The 18260-nt window shown below is 40.1% G+C and overlaps 1 protein-coding gene across 1 annotated transcript in view; it reads right to left on the bottom strand.

Moving 5' to 3' along the window:
• LOC126190675 (protein germ cell-less) overlaps nt 1-8345 on the bottom strand; it is a 107806-nt gene extending 99461 nt beyond the window's left edge. Inside the window, exon 1 of the mRNA XM_049931132.1 lies at nt 8002-8345. Coding sequence (XP_049787089.1) covers nt 8002-8147 — 146 coding nt within the window. The 5' untranslated portion in view covers nt 8148-8345. The remainder of the gene's footprint in view (nt 1-8001) is intronic.
• Nucleotides 8346-18260: the final 9915 nt, after the last annotated feature.

Raw genomic sequence — 18260 nt, 5'->3', positions numbered from 1 at the left:
TTTCAAGCAAATAATCTATTCCAAAATATATAGGCCCTACATACAAAATTTCAAACAAATAGAAATTACAGCTTAAGATGATTTTATACTGAGCAGTGCAGACAAAGACCTAGAAGAAGTGGGTTTTGGGAATGAGGCTATACTAATATGGAGAGGAGCAACAGATATATACATATATTCAGAGAACTTTAGTACTTGAAAAGAAAACCACAGATTCATAGCAAAACTAACACCATGGGAATCCTACAAAACCAAATTACAGAATCTGAAAAGCAAACTGTACCAATTATGCGCATATATGAGACAGTACTTCTTTTAACCGTAAATGGTACAAACACCTGTAAATACTTCTTTTAACGGTAAATGGAACACTACCTCTAAACAGAGGTTTTCTTGACAACACAAGAGCTAGAGAAACTTATCATATCTGCAGCAGAGGGCTGAAAGTAACAGACAGGAACCCGAGAAATGCAAGAACTGACTGCCAATTGGCATAAATGGACTGCGCACTTCCAAACGAAAACTGAAGGAACATCTTATCTGTGGATTTTGCTATAAAGCAAAGGCAAATTCTAAGAAAAAAGGTAAATTCAAAGTTGGAAACAGTGCAGAACACTTCTTCATCAAGTGGAAACCAACTTCCTGAAGAGAGAGAAAAGTCCGGCATAGTGCAGAAAATACAGAAGAAGTGGAAAATCGTGTTTCTAATTCTGTGTATTAGTGCAAATCCAGTTTAAAAAATGTTTTTTAGTTTATATAAATATAAAAATAAAAGAGGATGTCATCATCAGGAGAACCAGAACCACCATCCTAGGGATCAGAGCAGAATCTTATATCCCTTAATCGGGGAGGTAGGTTAAAAAATCTGAAAAGGGAAACAGATAAGTTGAAGTTAGATATACTGGGAATTAATGAAGTTTGGTTCAGGAGAAATAGGACTTCTGATGAGGTGAATACAGGGTTAAAAATACAAATTCAAATAGAGGTAATTTATTATATATTTTTAAGACAGAGATTTCAGAACCAGATATTAAACTTTAAGATGTTTCTAGGAGCCTGTGGACTCTGACCATAGTTTATTGGTTATGACCTGCCGAATAATACTGAAGAAATTGCAAAAAAAAGGTTGGAAACTTAGGGTATGGGGCCTGGATAAATTGAAGGAGCCTGAGGTTGTGTATGAGCTGAATGGTATATAGAGGGTCTATACAAGGGAGACAAACTTGCACACAACATTGTAGAAATGGAATAGGACTTAGTTGAAGATAAGATGGGAAACATGATACTGGGATCAGAATTTGACACACCAATAAAAGCCCTAAGTCAAAACAATGCCTCAGGAGCAGATGGCATTCCATCAGACCTACTGATAGCCTTGGGAGAGCCAGCCATGACAAAACTCTCCTCACTGGTGTGCAAGATGTAGGAGACAGACGAAATACCCTCAGACTTCAAGAACAATATAATAATTCCAATTCAAAAGATAGCAGATGCTGATAGGTGTTAATAATACAGATCTATCAGCTTAATAAGTCATGGCTGCGAAGTACTGAGACAAATTCTTTACAGAACAATGGAAAAACTGGTAGAATCTGACCTTGAGGAAGATCAGTTTGGAGTTAAGAGAAATGTAGGAACACATGAAGCAATACTAACGGCATGACTAAAATTAGCAGATAGGTTAAAGAAATGTACACATATAGCATTTATAGGCTTAGAGAAAGCTTTTGACATTGCTGACTGTAATACTCTCTTTGAAATTCTGAAAGCAGCAGAGGTAATATATAGGAAGCAAAAGGCTATTTACAATTTGTACAGAAACCAGATGGCTGTTATAAGAGTTGTGGGGCATGAAAGGGAAGAATTGGCTGAGAAGGGAGGGAGACAGGACTGTAGCCTATTGCTAATATTCAATCTGTACCTTGCGGAAGCAATAAACGAAATAAAAGAAACATTAGGAGTAGAAATTAAAGTTCAGCGAGAAGAAATAAAAACTCTGAGGTTTGCCAATGAAATTGTAATTCTGTCAGAGACAATAATGGACTTGGAAGAGCAGTTGGCCAGAGTGGACTGTGTCTTGAAAGGAGGATATAAGATTAACATCAACATCAGCAAAACAAGACTAACATAATGTTGGCAAATTAAATCGGATGATGCTGATGGAATCAGATTAGGAAATGAGACACAAAGTAGAAGAAGAGTTTTGTTACTTGGGAAGCAAAATAACTGATGATGGCCAAAGTAGAGAGGATATAAAATGTAGAATGGCAATGGCAAGAAAAGCATTTCTGAAGAAAAAAAATTGTTAAGATCAAATGCAGATTTAAGTGTTAGGAAGTCTTTTCTGAAAGTATTTGCATGGAGTATATGTATGGAAGTGGAGCATGGGCAACAAACAATTTAGACAAGAAGAGACTAGGAGCTCTTGTAATGTGGTGCTAGAGAAGAATGCTGCAGATTGGATGGGTAGATCTTGTAACTAATGTGGAGGTACTGAATAGAATTGGGGAGTCCACAGCTCGGGGTCTAGTGCTCGCATTACTGCCTCTGGATCATGGGGTCCCAGGTTCAATTCCTGGCTGGGTCTGAGATTTTCTTCACCTGGGGACTGGGTCTTTATGTTGTCCTCATCACTTCATCATCATTCGAGAAAGTAACAAGACTGGACTGTGCAAAGATTATGAATCTGTATGGGCACCGATAACTGTGCAGTTGAGCGCTCCACAAACCAATCATCATCATCATAATTGGGGAGAAATCAAAGTTATGGCACAATCTGTCTAGAAGAAGGGATCAGTTGATAGAACACATTCTCAGACATCAAGGAATCGCTAATTTGGTATCAGAGGGAATTGGGGGGGGGGGGGGGGGGAGTTGTAAATGGAGACAAGAGACAAATGCAATACACAGATTCAGAAAGTGACGTAATCCTGTTGTAGTGTTTGAGGTCGCGACGGAGCAGAGTTTAGTTTGTGAGTGGGGCATGTTTATAGGTGTAATTTTGATGCGGTCATTGGTGCTCTCTGGTGGTGTGTTTATGGGTTGCGTGTTATGTGGTGTACTGGGTTCAGTTGCTTATCAGTCCTCGACACATTTGGTTTTGCTGTTGACTGTGCGTTTACAGGAATAATTTTGAGTGAGTTAACAATTTAGATTTTTGTTGTGTCTAAGTTATTGTAGTGTTGTTTGCTGTTCATTGTGTGTGAATTTTTTTAAATTACTTTGTTTATGCCTTTGTTAGGTATGGATATGAATGACACATTGAACAGTATGCATTTGTGTGCGCAGATGGGGGACAGTGCATTGTCCCTCATCAAGTTTCTTCAGCTTTTTGGGCTGTTGCCCGAAGGGGGGAAGTGCTCTGTCTGTTGGGAGGAAATGCGATTGACGAAAGTTCTGGCGTCTCGGACCATGGACAGCTATATGTAGGGATATCCTATGGCACTCCATAAGGCAAGGTTCCTGGTTCGAGAAGTCTAAGTTGGGCATGCGAGAAATTGTGTTAAAGACTTATCATTTTTGTTATAAATCTTCTCACAGTTTCTGAGCACGAGACTGGTGTGAGTGAGAGGACTGTGCTGGATTGGTTTTCATTTTGTCGTGAAGTGTGTCCAGAGTATATTAAGTACAGGGGTAAGTTGGGTGGGCCTGGGGTGGTGGTGGAGGTTGACGAGTTGTAGTTTGGGAAGAAGAAGTATGGGAGGGGTAAGTCTTTGGTTGGTGTATGGGTGTGGGTGGCTGTTGGGTCGGAGGGGGTTTCAAAATGTGTATTTACGGTTTTGGAAGGGCAGACGAAAAGGGAATTAGTGGGATTAATTGAGGATTTCATAGAAGAGGGGAGTACCATAGTTTCAGACGCGTTTTCATCTTATAGGGGGTTGGGTGTGCGGGAGTACAATGATTTAGTAGTTAATCATAGTGTTGGAGTTTAAAAATTATGAGACCGGGGCATGTACGAATACCATAGAGGGGTTTTGGGGGGCCGTTAAGAAGTTATTGGGAGGGGGATGAGGAGCTCTTTTAAACTTCAGTCTCATTTAGATGACTACTGTTGGCAGAAGAGTGTCCCTGAGGGCTATGGTATTTTTAGGGTTTTTTAAGGGCAGTTAGTACAATGTATAGGCCGAAGATTGTTGGTTAGGGAGGTGTCATGTGGGGTGGAGGGGGGATGTGTGGCTGCAGCTAGGGGTGGGGGGGGGGTTGTTGGGAAGGTTTTTTGGAGGTAGGTGGGTGGGTGGTGGTGGTGGTTGTTTTATGATTTTGTTGTGGAGGATATCATTTGTTACAGCTTTTGTTGAGTTGTAGTGTGTGATTGAGATTTTTTTTTTTTTTTATTTGTTTATGGGTCTTTGATTTTGAGGGGAGGGCAGGGTGGGTTGTTACACACAAGTTACACACAAGCCAAGAATAAAGATATTGACAGCAGAGTCATGGAGCAGCACATAAATATAGACGTCAAGGAATTTTTTCTTTTCTTTTAACACTTCCTCCACAAGAAAAAATCATGAAATTATTGCTTTGTCTCTTGCATGCCAATTTCTGAACATAGAAAATTAAATCGAACTCGTTCAAGAGGTTTCGTCAAAATATCTGCCAACTGGTTGTGTCCATCAATGTGTTCCAAGAAAATCTCACCGTTCAGATATCTTTCACGAACATAGAAATGTCGATGATATTCTGGATTTTTTGCCAACTTCAATGCACTAGCATTGTCAATGTAAAGAACTGGAGGCTGCCCCGACATTTCCACTAATTCTGATAGCATACGACGTAACCAAACTAACTCTTTTGCTCCTTCACTAGCTGCAATTATTTCCGCCTCGGTTGTGGATGTGGCCACTACTTTCTGCGACTGACTTGTCCATGACACTGCACCACTTGAGTACTTTGCAAGAATTCCAGTTGTTGAGCGCCTTGTCCGGTTATCACCTGCGAAATCTGCATCAGCGTAAATCTTTAACTCTTCTTTTTTATTATATACAATTCCAAAATTTAAGGTCCCTTTCAAATGCCGGAAAATGCGCTTTACTCTATTCCAGTCTTCAGTGGTTGGTTTCTCCATAGCTCGAGCAGCTTTATTGACTGCAAAAGTGATGTCTGGACGAGTTACTGTTGAAAGGTACATGAGACAACCAATTGCTTCACGGTAGGGTACAGATGACGAAACTTCTTCGTTTTGATTATTGTCCTCACGTCCAATAGGAGTTGAGATTGTATTGCATTCTGCCATTCGAAATCTTTGCAGAATTTTTTCTGTGTATTTCTCTTGACTTATCATTATTGCTCCATCTTCATATTCCTTTATTTTTATGCCAAGAAAATTGTCAAGACTGCCAGTTGTTATTTCGAATTCATGTTGTAAAACATCCATAAAAACAGCAATTTCTTTCTTGTTACTGCCGACAATCAGGCCATCATCAACGTAGATTGCCACATAAAGGCTATTTCCATTTTGTCTACGATAAAATAGGCATGGGTCTGCATCACTGTTTGAAAAACCGGCTTTCTTCATGAACTCAACAAAACGTTTGTTCCAGCAATGTGGCGCTTGCTTCAACCCATAAAGACCTTTTTTTAAGAAACATACTCGGCCTGTACCATCTTCAAGTATTCCATTCAAAAAAGCTGTCTTTACATCGAATTGTTCTACCAGCATTTTCTTTGAAGCAGCTACAGCCAACAGAGTTCGTATGGTGTCATAATGTGCCACAGGGCTAAAGGCGTCGTCATAATAAATTCTTACACACAAGCCAAGAATAAAGATATTGACAGCAGAGTCATGGAGCAGCACATAAATATAGACGTCAAGGAATTTTTTCTTTTCTTTTAACATTACCAAACGAAAGCGCTGGCAGGTCGATAGACACACAAACAAACACAGACACACACACAAAATTCAAGTTTTCGCAACCCACGATTGCTTCGTCAGGAAAGAGGGAAGGAGAGGGAAACATGAAAGGATGTGGGTTTTAAGGGAGAGGGTAAGGAGTCATTCCAATCCCAGGAGCGGAAAGACACTCTTGGTGGAGTGGAGAGGATTTCATGAAAGAGTGTCTTTCCGCCGTCCACCTAACCTTCGTAACCTCTTAGTTCATCCCTATGAAATCCCCAAACCACCTTCCCTACCTTCTGGCTCCTACCCTTGTAACCGCCCCCGGTGTAAAACCTGTCCCATGTACCGTCCCACCACCACCTACTCCAGTCCTATAACCCGAAAGGTGTACACGATCAAAGGCAGAGCCACGTGTGAAAGCACCCACATGATTTACCAACTGACCTGCCTACACTGTGAAGCTTTCTATGTGGGAATGACCAGCAACAAACTGTCCATTCGCATGAATGGACACAGGCAGACAGTGTTTGTTGGTAATGTGGATCACCCTCTGGCTACACATGCCTTGGTGCATGGCCAGCACATCTTGGCACAGTGTTACACCATCCGGGTTATCTGGATACTTCCCACTAATACCAACCTGTCAGAACTCCGGAGATGGGAACTTGCCCTTCAGTATATCCTCTCTTCTTGTTATCCGCCAGGCCTCAACCTCCACTAATTTCAAGTTGCCGCCGCTCATACCTCACCTGTCTTTCAACAACATCTTTGCCTCTGCACTTCCACCTCGACTGACATCTCTGCCGAAACTCTTTGCCTTTACAAATGTCTGCTTGTGTCTGTGTATGTGCGGTTGGATATGGGTGTGTGTGCGAGTGTATACCTGTCCTTTTTCCCCCTAAGGTAAGTCTTTCCGCTCCCGGGATTGGAATGACTCCTTACCCTCTCCCTTAAAACCCACATCCTTTCGTCTTTCCCTCTCCTTCCCTCTTTCCTGACGAAGCAGCCATTGGTTGCGAAAGCTAGAATTTTGTGTGTATGTTTGTGTGTCTATCGACCTGCCAGCGCTTTCTTTTGGTAAGTCACATCATCCTTGTTTTTAGATATATTTTTCGCACGTAGAATGTTTCCCTCTATTATGTGTGTGTGTGTGTGTGTGTGTGTGTGTGTGTATGTGTGTGTGTCAATAATTGTGGTGAATGTTTTGGGGTTTTATAATGTGGTATCGATAGTTGCTGTTGGGTTTATCCTCTGGGATCAGTCACTTCCCTTGACCTACTGTTGCTTAAATTTTTGCATCAAACATAAATTTGTAAGCAATTTTGATTTAGTCCATATATGACTGTGAAATATAATCTATGTACAAAAATAAACTATACTAAATAAACGTTCAATGAAACTGGGATAGTGGTTCCAATCTGACAAACTTCGCAATATTCCAACAGTCTATTCTCAAAAATATTGGGTAGGTGGCATTTTTCGGCATTATGTTGCAAAGTTAATCGAGAAACTGCACTCTGTTCATAACGAAAGTCGGAACACAAGATACATTGCGGATCTGGTGTATTTCTTCTCTTACATTTAAATTGGCCGCCTTTCAGAAAGGAACCGTGCTAATATACACAGAAACATTACAGAATATAGAGAAATCTTGTTAACTCAGTTGCAGCCGATTTAAAGTTTAAACATTGTTAAAGTTACCGTCCAATGTTGAAAAGTCTGCTATAGCACTCATAAAACTGTTGAATCACCTCCAAGTACGTTCCTAACCATTAAGTTTTCTAAATTCATCATTAACATAACTGCTCTGTTTTTGCTATGTTACTTCGTATTTTCTCAAAACATCCCCCAGGTGACGCACTGCTGCGAGCATTTATCGGGAAACTACACAATAATTTTCCACGTCGTGGGCGTAATTTTGTCATAAAATAGAGAAAAATTCACATTCAGGAAATGGGGGGGTGTGGAGGGGTGTAAGTGATGACAGTTGCTATTACCGATTGGCTTCTAGTTCCAGATGCAAAAGAAAAATTACGGAAAATTAAGATACATATATAAGTATTTACAACTCACACAACGGTATTATACTGGTAAGAAAAAAGTTGAATTTTAAGTAAATAAACTCCGTCGCATATACGATTTGTGCTGAAAGATTTATTGAAACTTACTTTTTGGGCGCCCGCATTCGGTCGTTCAATTCAGGTTCGGGTTCTTCGCTTCGTTTTCTTTTCTTTCCAACAAGCTGCCGTACATTATCTGCTAAAATGTCGGGGCGGCAATTGTCTCTCAACAATTTTGCAAACGTCGAGCCCATGTCTCTTTCAGAAATAAATAGTGCGCCCTCGCGGTAATATATCTGTTCACTTTCAATGCGTGACGATGTCGTGATGTCATTAACAAATAATTAATTCCATTATAAAAATTATTTCAACCGATGCTACCATCTCACTGTGCGTAACGTTCAACAGACGCGACGCTCCTTGCTGACGCCTCTACATCAATGTAAACTTTCTCTTGCTATTTATAAACATGAGCAAATAAAAGTTTGCAAAGATAATCCGCAACACACCCACAACTCTAAGGACTTAAAATGAAAGATGATCCACTGTGATATGTCAAAGTTAACTCTGTGCTCAATGTGGAGTTACATCGAGAGCTAACAGGCAAACGTGTAGTAATTTGACGTTCACGTAGGCCTAGTATTTTTTGTTGTTTCGTAGAAATATTAGCAATTTGTTTCCTGCTTTTACGACTGCTCATGTTCATAAGAGAAACATTACAGCAGCATGTGCAAATATGTACAAAATAACGGTCTAGGACTACGTGGCGAAGTTTTTCTTATCAAAAGACTGATTATAAATTAGGGTGAAGGAGTTTCCGTAAATGCGAAGAGTACGCAAGTTGTACATTACCCCCCCAGATGAGCAGAGCAATCGTGTGTTCGTAAACAATGAAGAAACATATTGAAACGAGGGTTTTTCTTCTACGGGAGATGAATAGCACGCTGGATGAACGACAAGGAAAGAAAAAATAAGAATAAAAATGACTGTGGTGCATCGGATTTTCAAACTTAACTTTCCGAATGTTTCGGAAATGGAAAGTTTACCGCCAGACTATATTACAGTTTTGACCTGTGGCAGGGACATCTAACACAAAACCATTCAAAGTTGATGGGTGAATCAGCGAGCAATGAGGATGGACGACGTTAGTTTTAACATATTGTCGGGAACGAGGTCATCAGAGACAGAGCACAAGCTCAGATTAGGAAAGAAGGGGGAGGGAAGTCGTCCGTGTCCTTTCAAAGAACCATCATGGCATTTGCTTTGACCGAGTTAGGAAAATGACGGGAAGAGAAATTTTTATATTCGGACAGGGATTTGAATCGTCGTCCCACTGAATGCGAGTCCTCAGTCCAGTATGCTGACCACTGCGCCATCTAGCTCGCTCATGAACAATTGGAGATGTACAGGCTACACAAAATGACTAGGAGAAACAGGAAAACAAACAAAAAGATAAGGAACAAAATGAAACGGAAGACGTAATTGGAAAATGATATGGCGGAGAGGGTATTAAGCTACGCGAGTGGATGATACACAGGCCAAGGAGCGTCATTGGCTTATTCAAAGGCGAAAAAAGCCAACATTATGGACTGTGGTTAAGAGTATAGTACAATACACCATTAAAACATAGATACTTGCTTGTAGCTTGTGCTTGCTTGTAGCTTAAAGTCATAATGCACAGATAGATCTGGAAGTGTCATTCATACAGCATTAGATGTAATATAGCTTGTGATAAGTGACAAATTGAGCTGAGTATTCTTGCGCTGTTTTGTAGCTTGAGGTTGTTGCCAACTGCTATCGACAAAAGTTTACTGGACAGTCGTTCACCCATTCCCTGATAGGCTGTGCGCTTTTTAAGTGCAAGCTAACACAGAACTACTGATTAGGTCAAGTTGATGTGCCAAAGCAATTTACAGGTAACATGTGGTATTTTCGTTGGCTATTGTATAGTTATAGATAGTCCATCTATTTATTTATCCAGAGATCCTCTCACTATTTTTATTTGCCTGTTTCAGAAGCCTATCTTAAGAATAAACAGTGTATACATATTTAATGGAAAAACTCCAAAATATCATCAAACAAAAATAGACAACATTTATCCAAAATGGTCGTTTGTGACGATGCATAGTTAGTGCCCACTATGATGAAGTCCACGATCGTTGGTTCTGGGCTGTGAGCTCGTGGGCACTCAAGGTGCAAGTTCCGTGAAGTGGGACCTTCCAGAGTGGCTGACAGATGGATGGTGGCAGTGATCCAGGCAAAGGCAAAGCAGGGCCTTCTGGAGCCTCTGTAGGCGTCCAGCGACTGTGATTCCGGTGAAGGCATGAGGAGGTGCTCTCTGATAAGTAGCAGCAGTGGCATGCATTGTGATTAAAGCAAAGGCTAAAGGGCAGCTGGCAATCGGTCTGCAGCTGAACTGGCTATTGAGGAGCTGAGCAGCGACCTAAGTACCCATCAGTGGAGGAATACAGTTGCAGTTTCACGTGGACAAATGTTCGTACAGATGAGAATAGGTGCCTGCCACTGCAGCACTGTGTACCACAGCCTGCACGTCATATATTGGCACTACTTGTGTCCCCAGATGCAGGATATTAGGCGGTAAATAGCTCAGCAACTCTTTTGTTGACAAACGATCTCCCAAGACAAAACACGGGCCATATATGGCCCGTGAAGCATAACAGTGAGTATGGTGGCCGAATAGGCAGGGGCCTAGCTCTGTGTGTACTACACTCCTGCCTTCTTAATGGAGAGTGCACAACCATATCAGAGAAACATAGCACCCAGGGGAGAAAGTCCTGAGCACCCGCCAGAACTGATTGGAACAAAACAACAAGACAATCAGTCAATTAATACAAAAAAATTGATCCCAACAAAAGAAATACAACATGTCCATGCAGCAGAAGGCAACTAGCCACTGTAGGTGGCAAGAAGGCATGGTGTATGCAGGATTGGTGGTGAAGTGTCGAAGAAGGCACAATTCAGCCTCAGAAGAATAAATGACGGGATATGCGGCGCCAGTGGGGACGGCTGACATGACACTGGGATGGCCAGGGAGGAGGTAGCAGTGGTGGTGACTGCCAGAAATGGCATGAAGAGGTCCGACTGTAATAGGGGCTAGTGATGACTGTGGAGGAGGCTGCACTGATGGCCACAGAGGCAGCTGTGACTTTGGTGACAGAAGCGGCAATGGCCAGGAACAGCATCAAGAGGGCTAGCTGCAACAGGGCCAACAATGACTGAAGGGCTGGCACAAGAGATCAGATAGTAGGTTGGCTGTGACTGCTGGTGATGGCCAGATAGATGCCTGTGTGGCCAATGATGAATGAGATGGAGTCAAATGATGTCTTGGGAAGGGTCTGTATCAATGCCAGAGGGATATCTGGCGTTGAATATTGTGAACAAGAGTGGAGTGCCTCGTGGCATGAAAACATGTTAAACAAGCTTGATGGCAAGAGGCTCAGCTTCCCACACATAAAACTGCTGCATACCACCTCCTAATGCTGCAAAAGAAAAACTGGAGAATGTGAGTGAGCCAAATGATGTTCTGCACCAGGTCCTGAATTGCCCAACATCTAACTGGAAGGGAGAAAAACTAGAGAACGTGAGGGAGCCAAATGATGCTCTGCAGTAGGTCCTAAATTGCCCGACGCCTGACTGGAAGGGCTGGAGGTAAAGATAAATTACTGAAGGCCTGAATTGGAGGGCTGGAGGCAATGATAGCTCCAGTGACAGAATACACTACAGACTGAACAAATACATGAGCTTGAGGAATTTTCAGACCAGCAACAGCAAGCAAGAGAATGCACATTGGAACAACACATGAATGGACCTGCCCCCCCCCCCCCCTCCCACGTGAACTCCACAGTAGAGATAGCATTGCCAAGGACTTAGGTCTGCTGATAATGTGAACATGAATTGCAAAGGACTATCTACCAGAATCAAGACAGCCAAACAACTGAACACGGACGGGTACTCAATCCAAGAACTGGACAGTCCATGTCCACTACACTTGTGGATGCTTGTACTGTCGGAAAACATGAACAGTCCTGTTGAAGACATTCACTCTGTAGTAGGACTGAAAGACAGACTGATTCAATTCAGTAACACGATTATGCTGCCCCTTAAGGACAAATGAACACATAAGCAAAATCAAACAGCAGAAAAAGAAAAAAGTTTTGCTCCAGAAAAAATGAACGAAGACACACCAGGAAGCACTGAAACACACACAAAGAAGCAGCCTCATCCTCCTTGTCCTGCCAGATGCTGCCAGCCTTGGGAAGGAGGTTGGCCACAGTTGAATTGTCTGGGTGGAATGTGACATGGCATGTCAGCACCTGGCTTGGTGTGGTGGAGGAGAGTTGGCATGGTGATGGATGAGACCAGGAGCTGGTGCAGCAGCCAGTAAACCATGAGCAGGCACTGGAGTGGGCAAATCTGAGAATCCACACAAACTGTGAGTGTCATACACATCATAAAACCAATATTCTCATTGGCACTGAAGTCTATGGTGGACAAGGGACGAGCACTGTAGCACAAAACCAATACCCTCATGGCCAGTTGACATATCCTTGGCAAAGTTGTGTACCAAGGTAGTGATTGATATGCACATGTTGGAATAATGCCTGTTTGTTTATTAGCCATTAAATAAATGTGTACAGTTTTAGAGGATGAATGTCTACATATGAGTGCAACTAAAATGTCCTCTTGTGATTATGCTTAGCAATTACCCACTACAACAAAATCCACAATCAGTAGTGGCAATAAACAGTGAGATACTGTGGGTATGTTGCAACATGGTCCCACAAGGCTGTGAGCCGATGGGTAGTCAAGGAACAGGTACAGTGAAGTGGGGAATTCCAGAGTGGCTGATGGATAGATAGTTGTGGTGAGGCAAAACAGTATCTTCTGGAGCAGATGACAGGCATCCAGCAGCTCTGATAGGTGTAAGGAGGCACTGTTTGATGGGCAGCAGCAGTGCAGGCATTGTGGTCTGAAGCGTAGCATTGAGGGCAGCTTGAGATCAGTCTGGAGCCCGGAGCTGAACTGGCCATCTAGAGGCTAAGCAGCAATGTAAGTGCACGTCAGCGGAGGAATACAGGGACAGTGTCAAGTAGACATGTGACCGTGCAGACACAAATAGGTAGCTGTGACTGCAGCACTGTTTACCATGACCTGCACATCATGTATTAATGTGGCTTGTATCCCCAAGCAATGTGGCTGCTACAGGAGGCTTGGCAGAAAACAGTTGTGACTCTTCTGAGGTAAGGCAGGGGCCATACCTTCATATACTACAGTTAGGTTTTAAATACTCTGCAACCAGCCTGCAAGCTTCGTTTAGTCCACAGTGCACAGTTTTGGTGTGAGATTATTTTTGCAAAACAGTGAAGGCATACATGATATAGGATTTGTCATGGTAATACAATGAAAATAACTAGCTCAACACACATACACACACACACACACACACACACACACACACACACACACACACAGAGAGAGAGAGAGAGAGAGAGAGAGAGAGAGAATGTACACACACACACACACACACACACACACACACACACAGACAGAGAGAGAGAGAGAGAGAGAGAGAGAGAGAGAGAATGTACAAGTCAGCAGTAAACTTTTATAAGTGTAGGGCAGGCGACTGGCTGTGGCTTTGATGAACAAACCATCCCGGCATTTGCCTGAAATGATTTAGGAAAACCTAAATCAGAATGGCTGGACAGAGCAAACTACTTCTTCCTGAATATGAAGTCAGTGTGTTAACAACTGCATTGCCTCATTTGAATGGTCCCTATTGTTCAATTTTCTTTGATTTACACACAATTTGCTCCACATAACTTAAAATATAAAGCAGAGTTTTGCACTTCATCATTGCAAACACTAAATATATCTACTGGTGGCTGCTGATCCGTGAAAATACTGTGATTCCCCTTGCGTTAACTCCAGTCCTTTCAGAAAACTGACTCCAGGTTCATAAACATGTAACTGTGCCCATGCACATCATCAAGTTCTCCCCTCAGCTCACCTGAAAAACTGAGTCAGCATCTTCCCATGAGTGAGATGTCAAACTCAGGAGATGACAAGATATTATTATTATGCACTTTAGATTTTGGCACAAGCTTTACTTGTAAAAGCATTAGATTGTAATTTAATGGGGTGCTGTAGCTATCCCTTTTCAGTATTAACCATTATTCTTAGTCCTCTAATCTTTAATTGTCTAGTATGCATTACATGTGAAGAATGTTGTAGCTGTCTATTTAAACAGATGTATTTTTTAATCTTTTTCATTTAATTGTACAGCATACTATACACTTTTATTCTGTGGTAGAAAATTCTGTTTTAAGTTTCTTGTTGGTTTTTCCTTGGTAAATGTAAGTTCAAACTAACTCTTTTCCAGGATTTTGTATAGAACTATTAATAAAGTTCTTAGTAATTTTTTCCATGATATGCACAACAGACTGATAGGTGTCTTCACTTTTTTAAACAGTGCTTTACAATGAGCCTGAGCCCTACTTCTAGTTATTATTCTTATGATGCTTTTTCTACAGTTTAAAAACTGAGTCCATTTTTTATGCCTTCAATCTCCAGAAAAGAATCCTATAGTCATGAACTGAGTGTACTTGGGAACAGTATGTCACTACGAGGCATTGACTGTTACAAACTGATGATAAAAGCCAAAGAGCAAGCATGCTGATAACATTCTTTTTGTGTTCATTTCATGTTAATTGCAAACAATATTCATACCAAAAAACTTTGTGTTTGTTCCAAAAAACGGTAGGCCTATCTACAAAAGATCAAATCGTGCACCATCTGAAAGAAAAGCCTGTTATTAAGCAAAATGTGGCACCTACACAACAGAGTCCGTGTAAAATAAAGTGTGCAGATATCGTAAATAGTGTTTCTTCTTCAGTAATAGCTCAAAAAAACAAATTCGATATCCTACTACAAAACGATGGTCATTGTGAAAAACAAACTTCTGCTGCATACAATAAATTTGCTCCCAAGACCGCAAAGTTAACACAGGTTCACAGTTATCAAAAAAGGTTACCAAATATGCAAAAACAGAATATATCTACACAGCAAAAACACGTTTCAAAACCTTCTAGCCCCAAAACTGTGATGAACAAAAAAATTTGTGTGCTTGGTGACAGTCATGGACGTGGAATTTCAGCACTATTGAAAGATAAATGTAGTTTAATGGTAACAGGTTTTGTGAAGCCAGGAGCGCAGTTTTGTGAGGTAAATAAACTAACAAACTCTACTAATGTATCTCACTTAAGTAATTGTGATTTTGTCGTGCTTCTAGGTGGTTCTAACGATATATATAGGAATGAAACAAAAGGGTTTGCAAAAGAAATGAAGGAATGCTTAAACAACCTATTACATACAAATGTACTCGTTGTTAACATTCCTCATTGTTATGATTTGTCTTCCTGGTCCTGTGTCAACCAAGAAATTTGCATTGCAAACAAACTGATATCAGAAATATGTTCTACATTTCATAACGTAGAGATGATTGATACATACAATTTAGGAAGAAGATTTCATACAGCTCATGGACTACATTTAAATATGTTAGGAAAAGACCAAATAGTAGAAAAACTCCGAAATCATATCCTGAAGAAATCAGCCCCAAGTATCAAGATCGCCAAACAACCACAAATTACAAAATGGTTTAGGCCAAAAACAGAAGCTTTGATGGAAGCAGAACTGTGTCAACCACTCAAAACCATCTCTGCTACTGAAAATTGCGTGCAAGAAGCCACACACAAAAATAAAATCTCGGCAAATTTTTTAGTATAAGTGCTGTGTCAGAAATACCTTTAGAAAAGAAATTAATTAAACCCTTAACTGAAAAGTCACAAAGTCCATCATTTCTTGTATTACACCATAATGTCCAGTCATTCAGAAATAAGATTCAAATGCTGGAAGTGTTACTTCAGTCTCAAATAAATCCAGATGTAATATGTATTACTGAACACTGGCTGTCTAAAGAAGAAATTCAGTCAACCTCTATTCCAAGGTACTCATTAACAAGCTTCTATTGTAGGAATCTTTCCACACATGGTGGTACTTCTATATTTGTAAAGGACCAGATAAAATTCTGTGAGGTAGGCCTAAATGAACAGATTGCATTATCTGAAGATAAGGAATTTGAGCTTTCTATGGTTAAGCTGCCTGAACTAAACTACATAATTATAAATGTATACAGAGCACCAAGTAGTAATATTCCAAATTTTATGACCAAATTAGAAGTTCTGCTGAATAGTGTCAGCTCATTAAATATGAGAATAATACTTTGTGGCGATTTTAACATTGATTTATCAAAAAACAGTAATGCTGAACTTGATTTGTTAAACATGACCAAATCCTTTAATATGATCCCCACAATACACTCTCCAACAAGATCAACAAAGCATACTGATTCAATAATTGATCAAATCTTCATAACTGATACTTGTTACAAATTCACTGGCGAAGTACTGAGCATGGGATACAGTGACCATGATGCTCAGCTACTGAGCGTTGACATGGAAAATAGTAAAATCAGCCCCAAAAAAGTATTTCAAAGAAGAAACTTTTCAGATGGCAATATTAGGATTTTTAACTTCCTATTAGTTAAGGAAAATTGGGACAGTGTTTACATGCAAACAACTGTTGATAATATGTTCTTAAGCTTCCATAACACCTTCCTTTATTACTTTAATACAGCATTTCCTTTTGAAACAACAACTTCAAGCAATCAAAATAGAAAGTCGTGGGTAACAAAAGGAATCAAAATTTCTAGTGAGAGAAACAGATTTCTCCAATATTGCTCCAAAAAATACATAGTCACTGAAGAATTTTCTGACTATTGTAAAGCCTACAAAAAAACTTATCTTAGAGTGATTAGACAGGCAAAACTTTTATGGAATGACAATTTCATAAGAAACTCTTCAAACAAAACGAAAGCTATGTGGAAAGTTATTAAAAAAGAAACTTGTAGTTCAACACCTAAAAAGGAAAACATTTCTCTAACACTTAATGATTCTAAGGTCACAGATCCATACACAGTTGTAAACAAGTTCAATGAATATTTCACCTCATTAGCAGAAGATCTCATTCAGGCAAACTGCAAGGTATCGTTCTTCAATTCCACCAATACATCAAACGGCACTAATGCTACAATGTTTGTTTATGAAACAAACCCTGATGAAATTATGAACATAATTAAATTGTTACGCAATAAAATCTCTAGTGGCTATGATGAAGTACCTGTCCTCATATTAAAGGTGTGTGCTCCCCATATAGTAAAGCCATTATCAACCATCTACAACCAATCATTAAAAACTGGCATTTTTCCAGATGCTCTCAAAATAGCTAAAGTCTCACCATTACTAAAGAAAGGTTCCCCTGATTTAGTATCCAATTATATACCATTATCCATATTAAGCATCTTTTCAAAAATCCTGGAAAAACTTTTTTATGACAGGCTTATAAATTTCATAAAAAACCACGCACCAATCAGCATTCAACAACATGGTTTTAGTAAATCTTTATCCACCCAGACAGCAATTTTTGAACTGTTGGACCACATACTGAAATCAATTGACCAACATAATATAGCTGCAGGTATCTTCTTAGATCTCTCTAAAGCCTTTGACGTTCTAGATCATATTGCTTGCTAAATTGGAAAGAAGAGGAATAAGAGGTGTGGCTCACAACTGGCTATGCTCTTACCTACAAAACCCCAGACAGAAGGTATCACTTCAATTCGATATTAATGTACAGAATAAAATAAATAACACAGTTTTCCTCTCGGAGGAAAGAACAATAAGATATGGTGTTCCCCAGGGTTCTGTTCTAGGGCCATTACTTTTCCTCATTTACATAGATGATCTTGTTGAACGTATGAGCCCACAAAAAACTATCCTGTTTGCTGATGATACAAGCGTAGTGTTGACTGGATCTAGCCCTGAATCCCTTCAGACAATATCCGATAACTCTATGAAAAAACTTTCTGAGTGGTTTAACAAAAATGGCCTAATTGTTAATAGTGGGAAACCTGTATGTATCAACTTCCATCTAATTCCCACATCCAGTCAAAAAACTATCCAAGTAAAGTTAAATAATGATAAAATTAAAAATGTAAACGCAACAAAATTTTTGGGTCTATGGGTCCAACAAAATTTAAAATGGGACACACATATAAACAACTTATCAAAGAAACTCTCATCATTGTGCTATGGACTAAGAATATTAAAATCTACTACAAGTAAATCCACACTAATGCAAGCATACCATGTGCAGTTCCACTCATTGCTCCGCTATTGAATCATCTTTTGGGAAATTCAACTCACAGCACAAATATATTTAAACTA

This window comes from Schistocerca cancellata, chromosome 1, assembly GCF_023864275.1.
Source record: "Schistocerca cancellata isolate TAMUIC-IGC-003103 chromosome 1, iqSchCanc2.1, whole genome shotgun sequence".
Taxonomy (NCBI): Eukaryota; Metazoa; Arthropoda; class Insecta; order Orthoptera; family Acrididae; genus Schistocerca; species Schistocerca cancellata.
This window is presented reverse-complemented; position numbering and strand designations above follow the sequence as displayed.